Here is a 27,418-nt window from a genome sequence, read left to right on the forward strand (position 1 = left end):
ATGTCAAAGTAAAAAATATAATCTGCATTTTTTTCTAAATTAATTACAAATACAAAACAGAAAATAACTGGATGCATACGTAATCACCCCCTTTGCTATGAAACACCTGATTGAGCTGTGGTGAAACCAATTGTCTGTAGAAGTCACATAATTATTTAAATGGATTCCACCTCTGCAAAATAAGGTGTGTCACATGATTTCAGGTTAAATACACCTGTCTCTGGGAGGTCCCACAGTTGGTTAGTACAATTCCTAACAAAAACTACATCATGAAGATGAAGGAACATTCAGTGCAAATCTGGAATAAGGTTTTTCAAAAGGGGTCTGATATAAGGACATTTCCAAGGCATTGAATATACCCCAGAGCAAGTAAAGTCCATTATTATGAAATTGAGAGAATATAGCACAACTGTCATCTGCCTAGATCAGGTTGTCCTCAAAACTGAGTATCTGGGCAAGAAGGGCATTAGTCTGGGAGGCCACTAAGAGGCAACTCTAAAGAAGTTACAGTCTTCCACAGCTGAGCTGGGAGACACTGTGCATACTGCAACAATAGCCCAGGTGCTTCACAGAAGTGGCCTTTATGGGAGAGAAAAAAAAAACACATCAAATCTCAGCTAGAGTTTGCCAGAAGGCATGTGGGAGACTCTGAGACCAAGTAGAGGATGATTCTATGGTCTGATGAGAGCTTTTTGGCCTCAACGCTAAGCATGAAGCATGGTGGTGGCAGCATCATGCTATGGGGATGCTTCTCTGCCTCAGGGCCTGGAAACCTTGTAAAGATAGAGGGAAAAGGGATACACTAAAGCACAGAGAAATCCTGGAAGAAAACCTGCTGAAGTCTGTAAGAGACCTGGGACTTGGGAGAAGATTCATCTTCAAGCAGGACAATTTCCCCAAACATACAGCCAAAGCCACACTGGAGTGGCTTCAAAACAAAAAGATCAATGTCCTGGTGTGGCCCAGTCAAAGCCCAGACCTCAATCAAATTGAGAATATGTGGAAAGAGTTGAAAATTGCTATCCAACTTGATGGAGCTTGAGCAATTTTGCAAAGAAGAATGGGCAAAAATGTGTCCAGATGTGCAAAGCTGGTAGAGACTTATCCACATAGACTAATGGCTATAATTGCTGCCAAAGGTACCTCTGCCAAATATTGACTAAAGGGGGTGATTACTTATGCATTCAAATATTTTCTGTTTTGTATTTGTAATTCATTTAGAACAATTTGCAGATTATATTTTTCACTTTGACATCATTGACATTTTCTGTGTTGATCATTCCTGATTAAATCCATTCTGATTTCATGTTGTAACAATGACGTGGAAAAGTCCAAGGGGGGTGCTTTTGAGAGCCACTGTATACACTCACCTAAAGGATTATTAGGAACACCATACTAATACTGTGTTTGACCCCCTTTCGCCTTCAGAACTGCCTTAATTCTACGTGGCATTGATTCAACAAGGTGCTGAAAGCATTCTTTAGAAATGTTGGCCCATATTGATAGGATAGCATCTTGCAGTTGATGGAGATTTGTGGGATGCACATCCAGGGCACGAAGCTCCCGTTCCACCACATCCCAAAGATGCTCTATTGGGTTGAGAACTGGTGACTGTGGGGGCCAGTTTAGTACAGTGAACTCATTGTCATGTTCAAGAAACCAATTTGAAATGATTCGACCTTTGTGACATGGTGCATTATCCTGCTGGAAGTAGCCATCAGAGGATGGGTACATGGTGGTCATAAAGGGATGGACATGGTCAGAAACAATGCTCAGGTAGGCCGTGGCATTTAAACGATGCCCAATTGGCACTAAGGGGCCTAAAGTGTGCCAAGAAAACATCCCCCACACCATTACACCACCACCACCAGCCTGCACAGTGGTAACAAGGCATGATGGATCCATGTTCTCATTCTGTTTACGCCAAATTCTGACTCTACCATCTGAATGTCTCAACAGAAATCGAGACTCATCAGACCAGGCAACATTTTTCCAGTCTTCAACTGTCCAATTTTGGTGAGCTTGTGCAAATCGTAGCCTCTTTTTCCTATTTGTAGTGGAGATGAGTGGTACCCGGTGGGGTCTTCTGCTGTTGTAGCCCATCCGCCTCAAGGTTGTACGTGTTGTGGCTTCACAAATGCTTTGCTGCATACCTCGGTTGTAACGAGTGGTTATTTCAGTCAAAGTTGCTCTTCTATCAGCTTGAATCAGTCGGCCCATTCTCCTCTGACCTCTAGCATCAACAAGGCATTTTCGCCCACAGGACTGCCGCATACTGGATGTTTTTCCCTTTTCACACCATTCTTTGTAAACCCTAGAAATGGTTGTGCGTGAAAATCCCAGTAACTGAGCAGATTGTGAAATACTCAGACCGGCCCGTCTGGCACCAACAACCATGCCACGCTCAAAATTGCTTAAATCACCTTTCTTTCCCATTCAGACATTCAGTTTGGAGTTCAGGAGATTGTCTTGACCAGGACCACACCCCTAAATGCATTGAAGCAACTGCCATGTGATTGGTTGGTTAGATAATTGCATTAATGAGAAATTGAACAGGTGTTCCTAATAATCCTTTAGGTGAGTGTATATAATGGAAATACTTAGATCTTGTAAGCCTAAAAAATACACAGTAGCAGTTATACAAATCCATTCTGCCTTCCATGTTAGTGCATTAAAGCTGTATGATCTCATTTATAATCCCCTAAATCAGCACTGGGCTACACACTCATTTAGTCCATAGTCTGGGAATCAACCATAATGAAATGTATAATTCCAATGCGGATGGGACTGGAAATATAGCTGGCAGGACACTAAAAAATAAATCACTTATTTCTGTGCTATTGCTGCAAATATATAGTAGGGTGCCCATCTGAAACAATACTTCCAGATATGTTGTTTATCGAGCTGTACGCTTGTTCATTTTAGCAATCACCTAAAGCGGGAAAAGAGAAGATCCTAAACTGAAAACACTGCTAAGTCTGAAAGTGATATGGTACTGTTTAGTATCAGTAATCCATTATAAAACAAGGAGGCTTGCTACTCATTACTTTTGTGTATACGCACAATTCTGCATCATGGGAAATTCAGTGATTAAGGTGAGTTTTGACAGGAAGAACTAACAGTCAGGGTTTCTGTTCAGGAGCCTGTCAGTGTTACTAAGAATAGCTCAGGGTGGCACTCGAGACAGTTTTTCTTTTGTTGCTTTTTATTTATTTATCTGAATGTGGCCAACAGCATGTATTGATTTTTAAGGCCATTCCCTTAAAGCACTAATACATTGAAAAAGAAACATATTGCTCTGATGTCAGTGAATGATAAAAGCTTAAAAGCCCGTGATATGTATGTCCGTGTAAAAAATAAATAAATAAATAAATGTGAACACGATTGCAGTACATTGCAGTACATCGAGCATGATTTGCTTCACAACATGAAATTCTGCTTCTGAACTGTGCTTGGACAGTGTCAGTTTTGATGTCAGCTTAAATGTCCTGGCCCCTGGCGTTACAGTCTGTTCAGTTCACCATCCTCGGTCTCTGAGTTTTAAGCTGCCTCTCAGACTGTCCTGGCATCATTACACTTATGTAATAAATCGTCAGATTCATCCCCCAAGCATAAGACGAGCAGATATCTGTCTCCCCCTATACAGAGACATCAATATTGTTCCTGCTAAGATTAGAATGCCCATTTTTTAACTACTCCCTCAATTTCTATACAGACCAACTGCCTACCTGTGCATCGTGTATCATTTTCAACATAATGGAGCACATATCTTAGCAGCGGTTTCAAATCATAGTAGCCGCTGAACAGCAGTTTTTCAATATAGCTCCAATAAAAATATTATATAGAGAATGCATTACATCTGGAATACAACAAGGCATTCATAGGTGTCGGAATCACAATCAGTGTTACCCCGCAAAACTGCCTTTTCTTTTAATTTGCCATGACGTCCTCCCACGAGTGTTCATTGCAGGTGAAGGGGACAGGGAGAAGACAAAAATGTCATGTTGATTTAAGAAAAACATTTGCTAGCACTGACATTTTACTGAGAGGGCCTGAGATGTTCCTTTCCCTACCGCTCACAAATATTTGTATTTCATGACCTTGCGTACGCACGTGACCTTTCCTATTGATAACCTCACCTACAGTAACGCTGCAAGGAAATTAACAATATTAATTTTGAATTGGGCAGAATTCAATGTGGCCAATACAGACATTATCTTTGCTATAGGATGTCCTTATCAAGCAATAACCTAAGTTTTCAATGAGAAATCTATAGCATTGTGGATGGCTGACTATCTTTTGACTAGCTTGTGTTTCCCCCGAGACAACTGAAGCAAAGGAGAAAGAATGGAAGGGGTAAGTTTCATTTCAGCCAATGGGGGAAAAATACTTTTCTATGGATTGTCACTCAAGCATTATTGTTTGTAGTTTATGTTTTCATGTTAAAAAGTGAAAAAAAGAGCCAAGATTCAGTTTATTCAGAGTATTGTGCTGAAAGTCCACCAAAATAATGGGAATCATTGGTGTAGTTACAATGTACAGTGAGGGAAAAAAGTATTTGATCCCCTGCTGATTTTGTATGTTTGCCCACTGACAAAGAAATGATCAGTCTATAATTTTAATGGTAGGTGTATTTTAACAGTGAGAGACAGAATAACAACAAAAAAATCCAGAAAAACACATTTCAAAAAAGTTATACATTGATTTGCATGTTAATGAGTGAAATAAATATTTGATCCACTATCAATCAGCAAGATTTCTGGCTCCCAGGTGTCTTTTATACAGGTAACGAGCTGAGATTAGGAGCACTCCCTTTAAGAGAGTGCTCCTAATCTCAGCTCGTTACCTGTATAAAAGACACCTGTCCACAGAAGCAATCAATCAATCAGATTCCAAACTCTCCACCATGGCCAAGACCAAAGAGCTTTCCAAGGATGTCAGGGACAAGATTGTAGACTTACACAAGGCTGGAATGGGCTACAAGACCATGGCCAAGCAGCTTGGTGAGAAGGTGACAACAGTTGGTGTGATTATTCGCAAATGGAAGAAACACAAAATAACTGTCAGTCTCCCTCGGTCTGGGACTCCATGCAAGATCTCATCTCGTGGAGTTTCAATGATTATGAGAACGGTGAGGAATCAGCCCAGAACTACACGGGAGGATCTTGTTAATGATCTCAAGGCAGCTGGGACCATAGTCACCAAGAAAACAATTGGTAACACAGTACGCCATGAAGGACTGAAATCCTGCAGCGCCTGCAAGGTCCCCCTGCTCAAGAAAGCACATGTACAGGCCCATCTGAAGTTTGCCAATGAACATCTGAATGATTCAGAGGAGAACTGGGTGAAAGTGTTGTGGTCAGATGAGACCAAAATCGAGCTCTTTGGCATCAACCCAACTCGCCGTGTTTGGAGGAGGAGGAATGACCCCAAGAACACCATCCCCACCGTCAAACATGGAGGTGGAAACATTATACTTTGGGGGTGTTTTTCTGCTAAGGGGACAGGACAACTGCACCACATCAAAGGGACGATGGACGGGGCCATGTACCGTTAAATCTTGGGTGAGAACCTCCTTCCCTCAGCCACGGCATTGAAAATGGGTCTTGGATGGGTATTCCAGCATGACAATGACCCAAAACACACAGCCAAGGCAGCAAAGGAGTGGCTCAAGAAGAAGCACATTAAGGTCCTGGAGTGGCCTAGCCAGTCTCCAGACCTTAATCCCATAGAAAATCTGTGGAGGGAGCTGAAGGTTCAAGTTGCCAAACGTCAGCCTCGAAACCTTAATGACTTGGAGAGGATCTGCACAGAGGAGTGGGACAAAATCCCTCCTGAGATGTGTGCAAATCTGGTGGCCAACTACAAGAAACGTCTGACCTCTGTGATTGCCAACAAGGGTTTTGCCACCAAGTACTAAGTCGAAGGGGTCAAATACTTATTTCCCTCATTAACATGCAAATCAATTTATAACTTTTTTGAAATGTGTTTTTCTGGATTTTTTTGTTGTTATTCTGTCTTTCATTGTTAAAATACACCTACTATTAAAATTATAGACTGATGATTTCTTTGTCAGTGGGCAAACATACAAAATCAGCAGGGGATCAAATACTTTTTTCCTTCACTGTAGCTATGTTCAACCTTCCCTTTTACACTCAATATAGGTCTAAAGCTGAATCAGGTAAATTAGTTTCAGTTATTTTCTAACATTCATGTATGAAAATAGTCAAAGGCAGAAACCTTTACAACAGTCATATTTATATATATGAGAGAGAGAATTTAAATACTCTGCTGAAGTTCCCTGCTGCCAGGGGAAATCCACATTACACTGAAAAAGGTGAGAAAGGCATGTAGGAGGATATTTCAGCTAAGGTCCCTAATGGTGATCAGCCAAAGAAAAATATTTTCCCTCTTTACCCTTTATTTATTACCCTTAAAAATGTTTTTACTCTGACAGATTTGTCTCTGCAAACAGGGCCATCAGCCTGACACACAAAAATCCTGGAATTCTTATTGATAAAGGCTTATTGTGGAACTTCAGGGCAAACTGAACAGCAAATAAAGACAGAATGCGCAAAATAAACATCTATAAACAACCTGCTAGTAATGGGTTGTACAAGAGGTTATGTAGGCAATTCTGTCAAGGTTGGTTGACTGTCACTGTGTACTGGGAGATTTATACAGCTGGCTTAGCTGGAATTATATTGTGAGGGTCCAATACACGAACATAATGATGCCCAACTCTCACAAATTTGGGAATGTAATGTGGTTAAATAATATATATATTTTAAAGCTTGCTCACAGTCCCATAGGACTTCTCTGGAATGAACTGCATGGACTCTGTGATGAGCAACAGTCATTAAGCCCTAATATTAAATACATCGGGTACAGCAGCCTCTTGTATTCACCCCCCTCCCTTTCATGTCCTGATTTCCCAAAGTTGGAAAATGATTTATTGATGAGTAAGATCAGTACTTACAGTAAATTCTTTAATCATGAATTGAAATTGAATTGTTGGTCTTCCTCATGAGTAAATAGTTTACCAACTTAGGAAATTCATACCCTCTGTGCATAAATTGGCTCTGAAATGTCTTGCTTGAAATTCCCCCTAAAATATTATTTATACTGGAGGCTGGATTTATTTTTTCCTTCTTTCCTCCCATATCTGGATGAAATTGGGACAGGAAAGGGTGTCTCTCCATATACCAATATGAATCTTACAATGTTTTAATATAAAATTTGTTTTAAGGACTAAGGACGGATATAGACGCGTAGATGCTTATAGTAGCTGCCCCTGCTGGTCCAGATATTAGACATGGCCAATTGATCAGCTCCACAATCACAAGGAGAATTGTGAATAATGTTGTGTGACACAAGGAAAGCAATATACATAAAATAATGGGAGGGGAAAATATGTAGGGGTAAAAAAAAAAAAAAAAAAAAGTTGTGGACTAGTCCTCTGAGAGCTCCAACAATGATTGAGGGCACATCTCCATTTCTGGGAAAGAAATCACTGACTGCAGAGAGAGTTAAGTCTTGAATGAAGAAGCATTGCTATTTTAAAGTAAAGCCGCATTGGGTTTGGAAGCCAACCAAAACAGAAAGAATGTGCCACTACCTCAGCAAAAGCTCAATTTTGTCTTTTAATGTTCAGATTACAACCCCCTGAGTATCTTACAGAAAGGAATGTTAGGGGCAGAGTGAACATCCAAAAGATTATTTTTAAAAAGGAAAATGTATACTTGCTTTTAACAATGTGCTTTCAATTGTTTTTCTCAAGTTTTTTTCCTAGAATCCTAGCATCGACAACAACAAAAATTATTATTTGTATGCCTCCGTTTCTGGTATACATACATAGAAACAGTGCTCAACATTCAACAACTCTGAGTTTTGTTTTTTGGGGGTTCTTAAAATCACTTCGTCAAATTAAGCTTCCTTCATGTGCAGCAGCAGCCTTCGATGCTGTTGAAAATCTTAGAGGAACTTTTGGTATGGCAGAAGACCAAACAAGAGGAACCCGTTAAACACACTCTATGTTAGCGCTTGCTGCAGACTGAAAATGAAACAAGCTAATGGAGCTGAGCTAAAAATACACTCTGACCAGTCAAACAAATGAGGAGGATGAAATGAATATATTGATGTTGCACTAGAAGAGGCTTATTCTTTTATGTGCCTGTGCCTGTGATTGGGGGAGGTTTGTGTGCTTTAACATGCAGCTATGATTTGGCTAGAAATGTGACTGCATTACACAAACCTCAAGTGAAGCTGGCCACTAGCTTTCTAAAACAAAATGTGTTATCCATCATATGCACCAGTGTATTGCTGTTATCATATCCATTAGCACTTTTGGGGTTTATGTATTAGAGTAGCAGGGGCATGGAACAAATTATGCAAGTATTATTTTAATGCAGACTCTCTGGATTAATTTAAGAAACTGGCAGGATGAAAAAAAGCAACCTAAAATCAAATGAGCATGATGGGCTCATTCTCTCAATTGCAATGATCTATAACTGATCTATAAAAAAGTATACAACTGTTGGTTATTTCTCACCCCTGTGTTACTCACTACACTCAGATTGAAGAGATCAGGGCTAGAACTTTTCTGAACTGCAGATCATAAGACTTCTTGATGGTGTTGTTTATTGCTTTAACAGAGAAACCTGACACAAAACTGGAAGCAGGACAGAATGCAAACCACAGGGGCTCCAATATCCTTGGACTGAAGGGTGAAAATCACCACAGATTTCTAAAATGTCCTTGTTTTAAAGCTGTTGGATGAGTAAAGAGCTTCCAAATGGGGAAAATGAATTTAGATTTTCTGCTGAAAAACAATAAGTCACTGCACAAGAGGAGCACTGGAAATTGCAGAGGAAAGAGTTTGGGGAAACAGTCACTTTGTAATCAGAAAGCTCTGCAAGTTAAGGGGGTTATTTACAGCAAATGAGATTCTTCAATAATACTGTAAAATAAAAATTACCCTGCAAACTATGGTTACAGCTTAATTTATTTTACTGTATCTGTGTATTGTGCTATATTTTGTGCTGAAAATGTTATATTACTTTGGCCTAGACTGGATCAAGGCTTCAGTCAACCTGCCAGTAGCGCTAGTAATGCCACGTGCCAGTGTAATTGAATACAGATCTTCGGCTTAACAATGTTTTCCTTGTATATACAATTGATAAACGTAAAACGTCCAAGACACCTCAGATGAAGCCGTCCTCCCAAAAACGTAATACAAAATTACAAATTTTTCAATTCAGTTTTTCTAACGCGGGCCTTTTGGTTATCAAATGTATTTATTTTGTATCACAAGCCAGCAATTATCATTCAGAGCTAACCACTGTGTCTTATTTCAGATGGATACAGGAGAGTGCAGAATGCCATCAATAGGGGAACTGGAACTGATTTTAAAAATAATAAAAAAGCAAAAACAGAAGGATTTATTTTAGGTATTGATCTTGGACAAAGAAGTTGTAGGCCTTTATTCCCACAGAGCTAGTTTCACAGTGAGATGGAGAGAAAATTGTAACTTTGCATTACACCTGGATCTACCTTCATCATTTTTCCCCACCTAATGAAGCTCTTTATAGTCAATACAACCTATTATTATTATTATTTTTGTCATTTAGCTGACAGTCTTATCCAGGGCAACTTACATTTTTACCCATTTATACAGCTGGGCATTTTACTGGAGCAATCTAAGTGAAGTACCTTGCTCAAGGGTACAACAGCACTGCCTCACCCGGGATTTGAACCCACAGTCATGAGTCCAGAGCTCCACAGTGCTGCCAAGTGCAGATGAGAGTTCACATGCCAAAGAAACTGCTTGCTGTCTGTGTTGCTGTGAGTGGTTTGAAGAAAGAGAGAGCCAGAGGTACAGTACACACACACACAAGTACCAAGAGCCACAAGGAATTCCATTTGGAGGAGTAATGCTGGGTAAAAGTAGGACTGTCCATAAACATGCCCTTAAAAGCAGAAATGCCCTACATTCATGATGAGATAATCCTACTTTTATCAAATAGTTTGTTGCTATTTTCTCCTGCTTTCTCTCCCTGAGAATAAAGCCCTGACAAGACCAAACCATGCCAGGTGAATCCCTGCTTGCTGCACACAGTCTTATTAGAAGGTCTGGTAAGGATAAGGTGAGGTGGAGCGATCAACAGCATTTTCTTGGGTTCTTGGGTTCTGTATTAAAATACAATATGTCAATATACTTTTTGGCAAACAAAGCATTCATGCTTTAAATACTGAACTTCAGTTTAAAACTCCATTTAATTTGCAATTGGTGGGTGGATTGAAATTTAAATTTGCTGTGGGCAGTACTGAACTCAGAGATGTTTTACTGGACTGAATAAGGAGACAGAGTCCTCTAGATTATAAAATTCCACAAATATTTTACCAATTTGATTACAATTAATGGCTTAAAATACAGCAAGCAATAGCAGTAACCACAGGAGAAAGACAAATTAAGAACGAGACAATATCAGCCGGTCTTGCATCTTGACATTATTTGCAGCCTTTCTTTTATGATCTACGCTATTATTTTGTTGAAAATGTTTTGATATTTCACTAAGAACTGAGTAATGACCAGTTAAGAAACTGAAATCTAACTCTTTTTTTTTTTTTTTTTCATAACAGCCCTGAGGTAACCATAATTACATTTTAATCACAAGAGGAAGACAAAATCCAAAGCTACATTGGCTTATCTGTGTATGGTATAGTGAGTATGGCTACATGATATTTACTGTTTGGGGGGAGTCTGTTGAAAGTGATATAGCATGCTTACTCACAGCCCTGTAGGTTTATCAGATGTAACTTAACATCTGCATTAAACAATAGCAATTTAAACCAACTGTTTCAGATGAAGGGCTATTGAGCAGCAAAAAACAATATTAATATCAACTGCTGCCCCCCTGATTATGTGCAGTTTGACATACGCTGTTCTAGAACTCAGCTAGATGACCAAGAAGTATAAAATGTCCAACATCTTTCAGTTTCTTCTTTTAGTTTGTGCAAGGAGTCCGTGTGATGTCACTCTCAGGAGGCAAGTCACACCCCTCCCACTGACAGAACTCCATCTGTCTCACTGCACCCACTACAGACTCAGGGTTAAACAGGAATGGTGCTGCCAGCTGAGAGTGACGCCATATGGACTCCTCGCATAGACAAACCAAAGGCAACTGAATGAGCCCTTTTCCACCCTCAGATATTTTTAGCTTTCTTAATCATTAATCATTAAAAACATGGCTCTGTCTGTAACACAACAAACCACACATACACAACATCAGATAATCCTAATATGAATAAGGAAGTAAAAGTGGTTAGTGGTAATGTGTTAGTAACTCGACATTGAAGTCACAAAGAAATTAAATGAACTGAAAAGCAGACAACCTTATGGCTTTCCAGGGCCTTGGGGCAAATATGCTGTCTGTGTATTAGGGGTCAACTGAGAAGAGCCAGTTCAGTTACGAGTACCAGCTGGCTTCTAGTGTTTACAGAAAGGAATCCTGATGAACTTGCTATGTTCTCCATCAATATCTCACTTCGTACAAAACCAGCAGCTGCCTGATCAGTGTGAAAACAGAAGGTTTAGTTACACAAATGTCCTCTCGCTGTTCGGTTTCTCCCTGCAACTTCCACAGCAGGAAGTGTGGTTTCTAGTCATGTTTTTTATATACTTTTAAATCATTAAATAGCTTCCTGTAATTGCATTTTGCTCATAGAAGAGTCAATTTCATTCCCTGGCTTTGCCCCATAGCAGATTGTCCGACAATGAGATGAGTGGTTTTAAATTAAAGTCATACCAAAGCCTATAATTTCTCATCAACAAACACAGAAGTTATTATGCATCTAAGAGAATGATGTGACTTCTGGAGTTGAAGTTCTGGAGTTGGGCATTAAATATGGAATATATATATAAGCTTGAGGCTCCCCTATAGGCATTTTCTTGAAAGCTTTTATCCCTGCATTATATATTCCATTAGTGGTGCTGATTCTAAATCAGCCTAATACTGATGAAGCTATATAAATTGATCTAACTTAAAAGCATTAATCTCCGAAATATGATCACAAACAGATGTCAAGGAAGCACCTGTACATTTCTTAGTAGAAACTGAAACATTGTACTATGTTTTTTTATTAGTTTTTTCTTCTCTTTTAGGTCAGTAGTATCTTTTTTTTGGTAGTGTTTCATAGATCTATTTCTGTACTCAAAGACTTTCATACTAAGAAGGCTTAGTTAGGTAATACTATACATTTTCTTGCACATTTTTCCATATAATGCAAAAGTGAGTTTGCCTTTGGTATTACTAGGCCCAATAAAATACACAATTGTATTGGTTAAAGGGGAGCTCCAGCAAAATTCCATAGTTTCTCAGGTTATTCTATAAGTAGAAACATATTCTGTGGAGTGTGCTGATGTCCAGCTCTTTCTATGTTCCAGAATTCAGAGAACCAGAGATTGAGAAATAGGCCATGACGTCACGCGGATGCCATTTTGTTGCACATTCGATTGCCCCATCACCCTATTCTTCTGAAAGAACCATTGGTTTTGTAGTCATAAAAAGTTTATTTCACCATCCAGAACAGTCACTATTACACTCACCTAAAGGATTATTAGGAACACCATACTAAATACTGTGTTTGACCCCCTTTCGCCTTCAGAACTGCCTTAATTCTACGTGGCATTGATTCAACAAGGTGCTGAAAGCATTCTTTAGAAATGTTGGCCCATATTGATAGGATAGCATCTTGCAGTTGATGGAGATTTGTGGGATGCACATCCAGGGCATGAAGCTCCCGTTCCACCACATCCCAAAGATGCTCTATTGGGTTGAGATCTGGTGACTGTGGGGGCCAGTTTAGTACAGTGAACTCATTGTCATGTTCAAGAAACCAATTTGAAATGATTCGACCTTTGTGACATGGTGCATTATCCTGCTGGAAGTAGCCATCAGAGGATGGGTACATGGTGGTCATAAAGGGATGGACATGGTCAGAAACAATGCTCAGGTAGGCCGTGGCATTTAAACGATGCCCAATTGGCACTAAGGGGCCTAAAGTGTGCCAAGAAAACATCCCCCACACCATTACACCACCACCACCAGCCTGCACAGTGGTAACAAGGCATGATGGATCCATGTTCTCATTCTGTTTACGCCAAATTCTGACTCTACCATCTGAATGTCTCAACAGAAATCGAGACTCATCAGACCAGGCAACATTTTCCCAGTCTTCAACTGTCCAATTTTGGTGAGCTTGTGCAAATTGTAGCCTTTTTTTCCTATTTGTAGTGGAGATGAGTGGTACCCGGTGGGGTCTTCTGCTGTTGTAGCCCATCCGCCTCAAGGTTGTACGTGTTGTGGCTTCACAAATGCTTTGCTGCATACCTCGGTTGTAACGAGTGGTTATTTCAGTCAAAGTTGCTCTTCTATCAGCTTGAATCAGTCGGCCCATTCTCCTCTGACCTCTAGCATCAACAAGGCATTTTCGCCCACAGGACTGCCGCATACTGGATGTTTTTCCCTTTTCACACCATTCTTTGTAAACCCTAGAAATGGTTGTGCGTGAAAATCCCAGTAACTGAGCAGATTGTGAAATACTCAGACCGGCCCGTCTGGCACCAACAACCATGCCACGCTCAAAATTGCTTAAATCACCTTTCTTTCCCATTCAGACATTCAGTTTGGAGTTCAGGAGATTGTCTTGACCAGGACCACACCCCTAAATGCATTGAAGCAACTGCCATGTGATTGGTTGGTTAGATAATTGCATTAATGAGAAATTGAACAGGTGTTCCTAATAATCCTTTAGGTGAGTGTATTTTACATGATTATTCCCCTTCTCCAAAGGGAAATCCCAGCCCTTAGTTTTGATCTGGCTGCTGGCAGAAGCGAGAAGACTGAAAAAGAGTAACTACATTTTTTTTAAGCTACGGTGTCGAGAGCAAGCTGGTGTTCAGTAAAAAAAAAAAAAAAAAAAAATCTGTGGAGTTCCCCTTAAACATGGATGGGTGCATCTTTCTTATATAAAGATTCATATTTTTTCAAGATTTTAACTCCAGCCTGTCCTTCATCTTCATTTTCTTGAAAACATTACAGATTAAGTATTAGATTAGATATTGTAATTACAGTATTTAAAATAAGCACCCTCAGAACTCAAAGAATTGTAAATTTTTCCACATAACACATTCATGGTCAAAGCAGTGACCTCCTTGAAGCTCAAGACCAAGCTATCAGTCATTGAGGTGTTGGTCCTCCTTATTGTGCCTGGTGTTGTGCCAGATCTGTAGTATCTATGTCCCAAGTTTGCTCATTTTAAGGGAATGTTACTATGTGACATTCACAAAATTGCAAACCCTCTGAGGACCAAGACTTTCAGAAAAATACTCACAGGAAAAGACTTGGAGTGATATTCCTACTGGAATTAATGAAAAGCCACACAGAGGACACAAGAGACAGAATAAAATGGTCCTGACATTTCCACAAAAGCGCAGCACTGGCCATTGAGACTAGCGCCTCTCCTGCAATATCACCATGTTGAATAAAATAAAAGCAGACTTCCCACCGGAATAGTTTCTCAGTTAAACAACCAAAATGTCAAGAGAAAATAATGTTCACTGGCACTACAAGGTACACTGTCCATTTTAAAAGACTTTAAAAAACTGGTACAGGCCTCTGCTCAACACCCTAGATCAGGCGCTTATGAGCAACATCATCAAGGCCTCTCAAAAACCTCTCTCATGCCTCACTTCTGCTGTTTGCTCCTAGGTTTGCAGTGTGAACAGAAGCAGGTGGCACACAGAGTGTGTGTGTGTGTGTCTGTGGGCTAGACAAAATGAAAACATTTTGATGAATAAACAATAGAAAGTGGCTTCTACCAATAAATTAAACTGTACTAGGATACAGATGTGTACTTTGCTATCCATGGATAGATCAATGTTTTGATTTCGTCTAGCTGTATGTGCATTTCAACAGACTGGTGAACACTACCTTAATCACTCCTTTGTCAGGACAATCAGTTATAGCAGAGTTGCTGATTACCAAATGTGGGATAAAATAAGAAAAGTTAGCTTGCCACGTTCAATGCTGTCATATCTCTTCCCTAATAACACCCTGCATAAAGTGGGATTGGACATCCAAGCAATTAGGAGACAGGCAGGCTGTGTATGTTTATATACACCACTTTCCTTCCTGTTCTGTGAAGGACTTTCACTTAGAGAGAGAGAAAGTGGTACTCTTTTCTATCCTTAATGAAGTTGTCAGTTGTTTGACCCTGCAACAACCTGGCAACCCAATTCACACAAAGGCACCATGTAAGGCTGTCATTTTCAACATGCAACGAATTGCTACACCTAGCTCATCTCAGAAAACACTGTTTAAAATACCAGATGCACAAAGGGCTGGCAAATTCAAAGGAGATAATAAACCTGCAACCAAAACACAAGGTGCATTTACACTGCCATTTATGATCCTGGTCAAATGCACTGGTAGCATTTGGTACTGCTCAGAAACAGCAGTGTAAAGGCTTTGCGATCAGATCAAATGCACCTCTCAGGGAGATGGTACAGATCCAGATCAAATGCATCGGTAGTGAGGACGCTTGACCGGCTCAAGCTTCAGCATGAACTGCGCCACATCATTTGTTTTAAAGGCAGGCGGCATTCTTTGCATCAATGTAGCAGACAAGAGAACATTTCCCTACTTCCCTTATTGTAGTAGTAATGGCTTGATATTTTATGTCAGCAAAAAAATATATATAATAAATTGTATTTTATTTAAAATGCTTCATTTGCGAAATATGCAAGGATTTTACTTTTTACAACGTAAAATCAGAATGGATTTAATCAGGAGTTTTTGCCACTGATCAACACATATTCTCAATTGGATTGAGGTCCCAGCTTTGACTGGGCCACTCCAGGACATTGGCCTTTTTGTTTTTAAGCCACTCCAGTGTGGCTTGGCTGTATGTTTAGGGTTATTGTCCTGCTGGTAGATTAATCTTCTCCCAAGTCACAGGTTTTCTTCCAGGATTTCTCTGTACTTTGCTGCATCCATTTTGCCTTCTATCTATACAAGGTTTCCAGGCCCTGATGCAGAGAAGCATCCCCATAGCATGATGCTGCCACCACCATGCTTCATGGTAGGGATGGTGTTCTCAGGATGATGTGCGGTGTTATGCTCGCGCCAAACGTAGCGCTTAGCGTTGAGGCCAAAAAGCTCTATTCTGGTCTCATCAGACCATAGAATCTTCCTCCACTTGGTCTCAGAGACTCACACATTTTTCACAACCGAAGCATTGAAAATAAAAATACAATTGCTAACATTAAATAACAAAATAATTTTCTAAATTAACACTAAATTGCTTATTAATAATACGGGCAGTAGGGAATCTGCTATGTTTATCTTATCTGCTCCACTGATGTGAAGAGTGTTTGTCCATAGCCTGCCTTTAAAACAAACGCCACCCCAGTACGAGGCGGAACTTGAGCCAGTCGAGCGTTTACACTGCCAGGATCAAATGCTACCGATGTGTTTGTTCCGGATCGTACCATCTCCCTGAGAGGTACATTTCATCCGATCGCTGAGTGTTTACACTGCCTTTTCTGAGGAGGATCAAATGCTACCAATGCATTTGATCCGGATCAGAAATAGCAGTGTAAATGCGCCTAATGTCAGAGTTTAATACCGAGTGGATCAGATGAGTGTGAATAGAGCAGACATACAAGCACACTGATATAGAAGGTTAAGCTTTTCCCTTCCAAAGCCACTAGTGATCAGTGAACTGAGAAGGTCAATTATCTAGATATAATGCACGCTTTGAAGCCTTGTTACTGCTATTAAGTGATGAGGAAATATGGGTTTTGGAAGATGCCTTCTTTTCTAATATCTTATTTTGTCATTTGAAAGTCACTTGGATAATGTATTCTGATACTGTGAAAAACACACACACACACACACACACACAAACAACATATAAAAAGCTTACCATCTGAAATGTTTTGGAGCCACAAGGACTTGATATTCCTTATTTTGTTCATCTCCCTTCAAGTGTGATTAATGAGGGCTTATTTCTTTGCTAGCAAGATCCCCTGCTTGTTTTTGACAATTTGCTAAATAAATCAATATAAACTGACAAAAAAAGTCACAAAATGAATGTGCTGTTGACATTTCAACCTTGGCTTAGGAGAAGAGTGGTTTGCCATCATTTAAGACCTTTTTTTACCCACTGTGACCAAATAATGAGCATAACGCTGGGTTTGTGACCTAAGTTATTTAAGAGACAAATGTCACCAATCACCTTTAAAACAGAGCTACATTTACATTACCCCTTTCTTCCCAAACTGAGAATCATCCAAAATAGCCTAAAGTGCATGTCCCCAATGTGAGAGAAGTATGGAAGAGAAAACAATTGAAATATATTTCACACACTGCGAGAATTGTAAACTTTACATACATTTGTAATATCCCTCTGGATTCCAGTGCTATAAAAAGGGCATTTCTCCCGCTGCTGATATATTTTACAATTCAGTATTTCCTATTCACCAATAATGGATTAAGCATGTTTAGGATGCCCCAGGACCATATATACAGTTAGGTCCATATATATTTGGACAGTGACACAATTGTTATCATTTTGGCTCTGTACAACACCACAATGGATTTGAAAGGAAACAATCAACATGTGCATCAAGTGTAGACTTTCATCTTTAATTTGAGGGTAGTTATGTCCAAACTGGGTCAACAGTGTAGGAATTACACACATTTTTATATGTGGTCCCCTCAATTTTGTAAGTTTCAATACTTGGTTGCAAATCCTGAAGTCTAGAACCATAGATATCACCAGATGCTGGATTTCTTCCCTGGTGATGCTCTGCCAGCCCTGTACTGCAGCTGTCTTTAGTTCCTGCTTGTTCTTGGGGGCGTTTTGCCTTCAGCAAGTGAAATGCAGCCTCAATTGGATTCAGGTCAGGTGATTGACTTGGCCATTGCAGAACATTACACTTCTTCACCTTAAAAAAGACTTGGGTTGCTTTCGCAATATGCTTCAGGTCATTGTCCATCTGCAATGTGAAGCACCATCCAATGAGTTTTGAAGCATTTGGCTGAATCTGAGCAGATAATATAGCCCTATACACTTCAGAATTCATCCTGCCGCTTTTGTCAGCAGTCACATCATCAACAGACACAAGGGAACCAGTTCCCTTGGCAGCCATACATGCTCTTGCCATAACATGCTTCACAAATGAGGTGGTATGCTTCAGATCATGAGCAGTTCCTTGCCTTCTACATAGTCTTCTCTTCCCATCATTCTGGTATAAGTTGATCTTTGTTTCATCATGTTGTTCCAGAACTGTACAGGGTTCTTAAGATGTTTTTTTGGCAAACTCGAATCTGGTGTTCCTGTTTCCTGTTTCCATCTTGTGGTAAACCCTCTATATTTACTCTGGTGAAGTCTTCTCTTGATTGTTGATTTTGAAACAGATATGCCTAACTCCTGGAGGGTGTTCTTGATCTGGCCAACTGTTGTGAAGGGGTTTTTCTTCACCAGGGAAAGAATTATTCTGTCATCCACCACACTTGTTGTCCGTGGTCTTCAGGGCCTTTTGGTGTTCCTGAGCTCACCAGTGTGTTCTTTCATTTTAAGAATGTACCAAATAGTTGATTTGGCCACACCTAATGTTTTTGCTATCTCTCTGATTGATTTGTTTTGATTCCTAAGGCAAAACTGAAGGCAAAACGCCCCAAGAACAAGCAGGAACTAAAGACAGCTGCAGTACAGGCCTGGCAGAGCATCACCAGGGTAGAAACCAACATCTGCTGATGTCTAAGGGTTCCAGACTTCAGGCAACCATTCACTGCAAAGGATTTGCAACCGAGTATTGAAACTCACAATTTAATTCATGATTATGTTAGTTTGCCCAATTACTTTTGAGCCCCTAAAATTGGGGGGACCAGATTTAAAAATGGGTGTAATTCCTACACCGTTCACCCAATTTGGATTGTTTCCTTCCAAGTCCATTGCGGTGGTGTACAAAGCCAAAATTATGACAATTGTGTCACTGTCCAAATATTTATGGAACTAACTGTATATGGACCCCATCTCAAATGCTTCAGTCAATGGAAGCAGGTCCATTGAGTATACCAAAGACATGTCAACTATGCCTAAGTTATCAAATGTGAAACTGGAGGCAATCAGAAGGTCTCAAACCTTGCCAGTGATTTAAATTTGTAACATCATGTTTTTAAGCATTTCTCTTCTTGTAACTTGAGTTGTAGAAACACATGGTTAAAATACAACACTCATTATATAAAAAGATTATTATTATTACTATTATATTTATCAAAGTGTTGTATGATTCAGTTAGTTCTGTTCATTCATATAAGTACCTTAGTGATGTTGCCTGACCAGACAAATAGACACCTACCTATTTTTCGCTATGTACACTTATGGATGCTGATTTTGGTTCCCTTCAAAGGCAGTTTATTTTTTGCTATGGGTCTTGTAAAGAAATGGTTAGGGAAAGTTAAAATGGAGGAAAGGGCATTATAAAAAGAGTGCTCAATTCTTGTTGTTTAGAGCCCTTTTCATCAAGAATTAAGGAAACTGGGCCTGCACGAAAGAATTATATTAATTAAAAAAAAAAAAACATTAAAAGGGCAAGGTGCAGCTTCCCACACGCTCCAAGCTGACTAAGAGTGTGGAGGCTGTCCAGTCACCTCCCTCAAATTGAACTGGGAACCCTGGAACTGATCCACAACACCTCCCTTTCCCTTTTCCAAGTGGCCAAAACATTTAAGAGAATAAGCGTTTGTTTTTACAGATGTACCATAAACTCCCACTTAAACTCAGACGGATACCGGTTTCAGTTTTTTCAAGTGTTAAACAGTTTAACAATGTAGACAGTGTTCCTTCTGTTAATCAAAGCATCTAGGTTTATTTATTAAGTGCTGTTAGAAGTGAATGCCATGGGGAAGTAGTGGTGGCCCCCTCTGGTGCTGCAGGACCACAGTGCAGTCCCACAGGGTATACAAATCTCATTAAATTAGCAACACTTTATGACCTGGAGAAAAGGTAAGTGCTTCATTTAGGCATATAATTACTTCAACTAAGTTATAAAGAACTTAGCCAGAATATATATGTATAAAACTGTAAACATTTTGATGCATTGGATAGCACCCCCCCACACACACACACACATTATAAAGTAGTTACAATCAATCTTGTACAGAGATTGGTTGAAGTACGGTTTAACAAGTTGCAAACATATAAAAACGTAATTCTCCCCCTTTAAATTACTGTATCCTCGAAGTGCTGGCTCAATATCTGCTGCAGTAACACTTGGAAACCCACCAAATTCCAACCTGCTGTGTCTGACAACCTTGAAGGACTAAATGAAATGCACCCCTTCCATGTTCTACTAAGTTTTAAGTTGTTAATAAAGCTCCAGTATTATTTTGCATGCCCACTTTGTGCCCTCTCTCCTCAGAATGGCACACAGACACATATAAGATAAATAGCAAGGATTTACAACACAGAAGGTTGTATTTGCAAATGTATAAATCCAATAATGAAAGAAATATAAATATTTCAGATTAGTTTGGCCCGGTTGGCTCTGTAATAGCCAACTTGGTTCTGGGTTGGTTCTGGGTTCCCAGTTCAATTTGAGGCTTGTCAAGCTTATTACTCGATTTTGAGTTAATCGGCTTTGACAGATGTGTGATTTAGCAATAATCTTGAATATATAGTTTTTTCCTGCCTCATTAGTACAATTTGCAAGAGTCTGCATTACATTTTTCCGGGACAACAGATCAAATTGCCGTGTACTGGGAGTCTGTGCAAAAGGGTAAATTATATGCAAACGTTTGACAATCATTTCAATGTGCCGTTTATAGAGGTAACGCTCATTTTGCAAATCCACGCGTTCACAACATTCAACACTGTATCAGATGTCATTAAAGTTGACGTGAAACCCATGAAGCGCTTAGGGGGCGTTGGAAAAAAATAAAGATTAGGATTACATCGACTGACCATAATGCTAAACCTTCACTTTCTGCTCATTGTAACACACCTCTTCACCCCCCCCCCCCCAAAAAAAAAAAAATTATATATATATATATATATATATATATATATATATATACACACACACATACTCCCTTCCCCATGTCTATTTGTAAATATCTCTCAATTAGCGTATAAATCTGTGAATGATGAAACGCTATGACACTCCGCTGTAAACCAGGGTCTTCTCGTTGTGGGAATGTGGGAAATCGGAACCGTAGAAGAAAAGAAGCACTGCCTTACATCCACGCACAAAGGGAGTGGGAATGGAAATACGTCTATACGGATAGCCCCTTAGTCGCGTTCTTGTAGCGCAGATCTGCAGAATCCCAGCGATCCCATTGGTGGAGCCGTGCAGCTCCGCGAACCCTGCGCTACACGAACGCGATCTCTCCCTGCAGCGCACACGCCGCTCACGCGTGTACACATAGTGCAGTGCGTATATGCAGGGATGCGCCCAGCTCAGACAGAGCTATCATGCAAGTGCAGGGAGATCAAAGCCAGGACACGGGGCGATAGCGCAACCACGGCAAGGAAAGACAATGGCACTGGAAGACGGGTTTTGAAAGGCTGGACGCTTAAAAGCCTGTTACTTCTCGACTGGCCGACACCTGCGTTCACTATATCCTCGCATCAGGTTTGATTTCATAATAGAAAGTGCAGAGGTCCCAAATTACACCGTGCACTGGAGTAGCGGCCGACTAGCCAAATTACACCCTCTGAGTCTGAGCACACAATTGAGCCCCACGCCAATTTTGCAGGCTGCTCGGATTTCTGACGTAGATCAATCTTTTAGCATGGATACAGTATTTCTTGCCGTGATTTTTTTTTTAAATGAGTTTACAGCAAAGCGCCGTTATTTGCAGATAATGTGATATTACACTTGTGTCCTTGACGCCCAGGATGCAACAGAAATTCCATCATTATTATATGCGCAAAAAAAATACATACAATAATCCTTGGTTTGGTCAGTCTTGTGGGGGAGTGGTATGGGGTGGGGGTCGTCATGAATATGCACATACCACACTGAGGTGAAATCAGCTTACACTGCAATAATTTGCAGTCATTCAACATGCAATGAGTCTGGATGTGCGCGGCTGTATAAGCATACCAACGGGTTGATCCCCCATCCCACATTAACTAGTCCCAGAAAAGGATGCTGCATCCATCCTCCAGGCATTTCACCGGGCGCCGTTTCAATAACGAGGACTCCCCATCTGCTTGCACAGGGCTCGGCAAATGTATAAACACCGTGCCGCTTAAGAAAATGCTACTGAAAAACAACGATTCAGGATAACGGTATCACACATATCAATATTATACACGTTTAATTCCTCTTACCAGTCGTTGGACGAGGTCTCGCTGATAACATCCTGGTAGGCTGTTAGCAGGGCCAGTCTATTCTTGCTGAGATTTACAGCCATATTGCTGTCTTTGCAATCATCCAGACCTGTGTAATACTGTAATGGAATAAACAGAGGACAGAGTGAGACTGCGGAGAGACAGTGAGGAAAAGAGACAGATATTGAGATTGGAACAAAGAGACGGTCCTTCTCTGCACTAACCCACCGAGCTGCGCGGTCCTAGTGCTAGATGGCTGGCGAGGAGGTGCTGGATTGTCGGGTCCTAGTGCCCGGGATGAGAGGGGGGGGGGGGGGGACAGAGAGAAAGAGAGGGGCTTGCGGTGATGTCATTTTAAATAAATCAAAAAGCATACATCAATATTTGTACATTCATTTTGGAACTCCGCAGTAAATTCATAAAGGTTCTATATTTATACTGCACTTTACTGGATACACTATAGGTTGTTTTGGGCCCGAACACATAAAAGACTCCCTCTGCTATAGATAGTGTACTATTTCAGAATTAAGATGGGCAGCTGGGGAGGGTGTGTCTTGCCTTGAGAAAGCAACCCAAAGAGATTATATTTGAAAGGTCTCAGTTTCTCTGGACAGAACCATGTTAATACTTTTAATGGACAGTGTAGCCATTTAATGTAACCACATACTAAAAGTGTGTTCCAAAACAAAGCACTTTTCTTTTCACTTCAAAGAACACATGCCTGAAAAACAAGACCATTAAAGCAAGTTCATTATTATTAACAGTATCTTATGCCAGGAACTTTTTTGGCAGTGACTACTGTTTTGGTCAGAAAGGGTTCATTCCTGAATTGGCAAAAAAAAGTATCATAATTGGGGTACTGTTCAAATGTGGGAAAGGTGGTATTAAATCCTTTGTCGGTAATTAGAAGGCACACATTCTCAGAAAGCTGGCTATTCAAAATGCAAGCAACCTAATTTGATTTATCAGATATGACACACCATTCCCAGTTGTGTAGCTTTCCTAGTAAAAAGAAAACATACTATACTGTCATAACAATTCTGAGATAAGTTGTCTGTAGTGTTTATCATGCATTTTAAACAGGAGTTAGTTATCACTTCAAGTACAGTACCATATTAATAGTCCAGGGAGTAGAGAGAAAAAGTACAGTTTTGTGGTCTCCCTCAATCTGTTCGTACAGCAGGTTTCCACAGTGTGTGGAAATTAACCCAGAAACAAAGGTTTTTAGGGGAGGCCTGTCTGTGACATGGGGAATTTCTTCCAGAAAAAAAACTCCTGAACCCCTGAAATCAAGCAGTTATTAAAGCAATAGCACACTTCTGACCGAATCAAAAGCAGACCTGTTTTGATAACCATCCTAGACAGAGCATTACCTCATCTGGGAGGATGTTTATGTTTTCCGATACAGAGTGCTTTCTGAGGGATGCTCATGTTTTGTTGACCTTATAACCATTCCTGTCTACGAGACCTTGATATTTACTCTTCAGGGCCATGACTTCATATTTCTCTTACTAAGCCAAACCTTTCAGTTGTATACAGCCGGAATTGCTACTCTCTTTAAATTTTGCCTGTTGGGTTTTTAACAGGAGCGACTGTTATTGCATGCTTGTGGAAAAAACAACAATCTATTAAGCCTTTTTCTATCAGATGAGTCCTACTGGTTTAATAGGTAGCTTTCAAATAATCAATCCACAAAGACCTGGACAAAACAAAAATATATATAGATGTTATCTCATACTAATGAAGCCAACCATTATGCAAGTAATTTGTTGCTCAGTTGGAACTGCAGAAGGAAAATAAAATGCATGACCTACTGTGGCTCTACCAGGACCACAACGGCAGAGCAATGTAAGTGCAATTACACTGGCTCCACCACAGACTTTGGCACTTTGGGATGCTTCTGTGGAGTGACGGAGAAGGATAAAAGGAGCCATAATGAAACTGAACCCCAGGCAGTGTCTGTTGGCTCCAGTCACGCCTCAGGCCTCAACTCCTAAGTGATTGTCTCTACAATGTCTGCTGACAAGCCATTGAAACCCTGAGCAAGCTACACTGGGCCACCCCAGAACAGAGCCTGCCAAATGCTCTGAGTTGTGCCAGATGGCGTAGTAGTCGAGGAATGTGGCCTTTATTTATTTCCACAGGACAGGTTTTGATTTAAAACAGCCAATCGGCCTCAACGCCACAGGCAGTGTGAAGGGGGTTGCATTTCTAGGTAAGAGACTGGTCACCTACACTCTTTGTTTGCTTAAGACTGCATCCAAATCTTAAGAGTGGACAGCAGATGACAGTCGAAGATCCTTTCAGGAGTGTCAATGCAATATATGACTTGCTTTGACTTGCATGAGGCCCTGAGATAAATCAAACCTCAAGCTGGTAGAATAAAACCATCCCTTAGTTAAGCTATATTGAGAACAATAATGCCAGTAGGGCTATGTCGTGGATCAGAGGGAATTGTGCGTGTCTTGGAAAATGCATTCACCAGTACTCCCAAATTTGGTTTTGGATTGTCATTTTCAGCTTTTTCTTGATCATGAAACAAATCCACTCTAGATATGTCCTTAATGAGTATTCTTTCTTTCAGTGTCTAGAAAGACCATGTCAGTGACTAAATGACCACTGTATTATGGATGAAGACCCATCCACTTACTATAGGTATGAGTTGGGAACTGCTCTAAACACATCACTCAACAATCTACTGTGCTGATTCCCACTCATTCTGTAGTATATGAATATGCACTAAAGTTTATCTCTTTAGTTTTTTATGTTTTGTTCTATTTAACTATATTCATATTACTATATATATTTTTTATCATAACTATGTCACACACTGTTTAACCTGTTATGTGCATTTCAAAAATATTATTCTTACAAATTATTCTACTATAAATGCTACATTAGCTCAAGCCGACCCATTAGTATTGGGATGTCTGCTGCAGACTTTAAGATTCCTAATTTCCAGAGAAAAGTTGAAGTCCAACTTACAGGATGACTGATGTAATGTTTTTACAAGTCAAGGTGAGCGGGTAGCAAGGAGGATTATTTTGGAACATCTTTATCTTTTGTCCAATGGCCCTGGAACACTGATACTAACACATCAACCACCACGGTAGGATCCAGGCTCTTACATTGTGCTTCCAATTACAGAATGTTTCCAGTTACACAAAAGGTTACCTGTGATTGACCATCACGACACATGAAACAAAACCACCGGCAGTTTCTTTGAGGTGACATCTCATTTAGTCTAGTATAGCACACTTTGATTCCCATTGGATTTCGAATGGATTAATCGATGTGAAGCAGACCATGATCCTGTACCAGACGTAGTGGTTATTGAAAATGGATGGATGGACACCTAAATCCGACCCTACACGAGTCTGCATTACCTTGAGGTTTTGACTTGTGTAACGTGAGTCACATTAGAGTACTCACCGAAAGTCAGGCCACACTTTGTGTCCCCATTGTGCTCAGCCATTGTATATTTAATGTCCCCCTACAAGACAGTAGCGTCCACCCTTCCCCACACACACACACTCCACCCCCAAGCTCTACCCCTCCACCCACACACACCCACACACTATACCACCCCTGCTCACCTTCCCCCCTGGTCTTCCCTCTTGGCTCGGTAAGTGGGTTACCATTAATTATTCCTCTGTGCTCAGAGCTGCACTTGTTCCTCCTACCCACCCCCCTTCTGACAGACTGCCTGAAAAAGGTACCAATTATTTCCAATTGTGATGCTGATTATTGTGAGGCAGACATCTGTCTAGCAGGAACTAGATGGGGTGCCAACAGCAGTTCTCCAGCTAACTGAAAAATAGAAGTTGGAAAAAATATATATACTGTACTGCTAAACATACAAGCCGACCGCTGAAACGGTTCCAACGCCCCCAAAATACCAAACAAAGGCAAAGGCCACAGACCAAGTTGTGACCTTAATACCTGTGTCCGTGCTTAATCTAGTAGTTCCCTAGGCCACTTTTTCTATCAGAGCAATTAGTTTAGGCTTGTCCATTTCAGCCCAGAACCCTAACTAGCACAGACAGCTGAATGTTTCGGTATGTGCTGACAGCCATGAAGGGGACAGATGCAATCTTTGATTGTATTTTTCTCTCCGCAAAGTCAAGTCTGCACATTTTCACACAATTGTCATGGGGACTGTCATTGTTATGATTTGTTACTAACTACAGGCCTGGTTTTTCAAGTTGGGAAATGTTTTACCCATTAGCAAGATTGGAGTGTCATTGGAATTAAAACATTTTGATTTTTGCATTTTTTCTAATTAAGATAATTTGTGGGGGCTTTTTGCAACCATTTTGTGTGAGTACAAAAACTGTTGTGGTAACTCTAAGACCTATATCTACTAAACTTATTGATTAGTAAATCCCTAAATGCTTGTAGATAACAAGACCTTATAATGCAGTTTACAGAGGCATATAATTCAGACCAAATAAATTATTGTTTTTCTAATGGGTCTAAATCAAGCACTTACTCAGAGTTCAGTGAGAATGCACAAACACAGAAATGCAGTTATTGCCGTATTCCAACATGAATGGTGTTACACTGTGCATTATGTTTAATAAATGTACTATATATAAATAATACATTGATGAAAAGTCATACACAGCATCAGTGTTATAGTGTTAAAGCAAAACTACTATGATGAACTGAAGACTAAGAAGTGTAAGCTGCAGTTTGACTGAGAATAGTTCAGGCAGGTGGAACACTGTACAGAGCTCTATAATTGAGCCAATTGGTCTCAATATCTTCCTTCAGTTTCACAAACACAGGGCCATAATTCTGAAAGAGGACTGACTTAAAGCCCCACTTGTCTTGATCAACCAATAAAGACAATGGAAATTACACAGATTTGTTATCTACGTATTCCAGATCCAACAACATATTGACAAAGATGACCCCACACACTTAATTCAACTTAACACACTTAACTGGAAGGCCTCCTTTACGCAGAGAAATGCTCAGCCCTTGCTATTGAACTCATTGGTTTAGT

The 27,418-nt window shown here is 40.2% G+C and overlaps 1 protein-coding gene across 6 annotated transcripts in view; it reads right to left on the reverse strand.

The window, feature by feature from the left end:
- Window positions 1-22,622, reverse strand: part of dbn1 (drebrin 1) — a 110,687-nt gene extending 88,065 nt beyond the window's left edge. For 5 of the 6 annotated variants that reach the window (XM_066716419.1, XM_066716421.1, XM_066716420.1 and 2 more), the window contains exon 1: window positions 22,408-22,611. In XM_066716419.1, coding sequence (XP_066572516.1) covers window positions 22,408-22,490 — 83 coding nt within the window. In that variant the 5' untranslated portion in view covers window positions 22,491-22,611. Of the gene's footprint in view, window positions 1-22,407 lie in introns of all 6 variants that reach the window. The other variant, XM_066716423.1, reaches the window with a different exon arrangement.
- Window positions 22,623-27,418: the final 4,796 nt, after the last annotated feature.

This window comes from Amia ocellicauda, chromosome 11, assembly GCF_036373705.1.
Source record: "Amia ocellicauda isolate fAmiCal2 chromosome 11, fAmiCal2.hap1, whole genome shotgun sequence".
NCBI classification, from domain to species: Eukaryota; Metazoa; Chordata; class Actinopteri; order Amiiformes; family Amiidae; genus Amia; species Amia ocellicauda.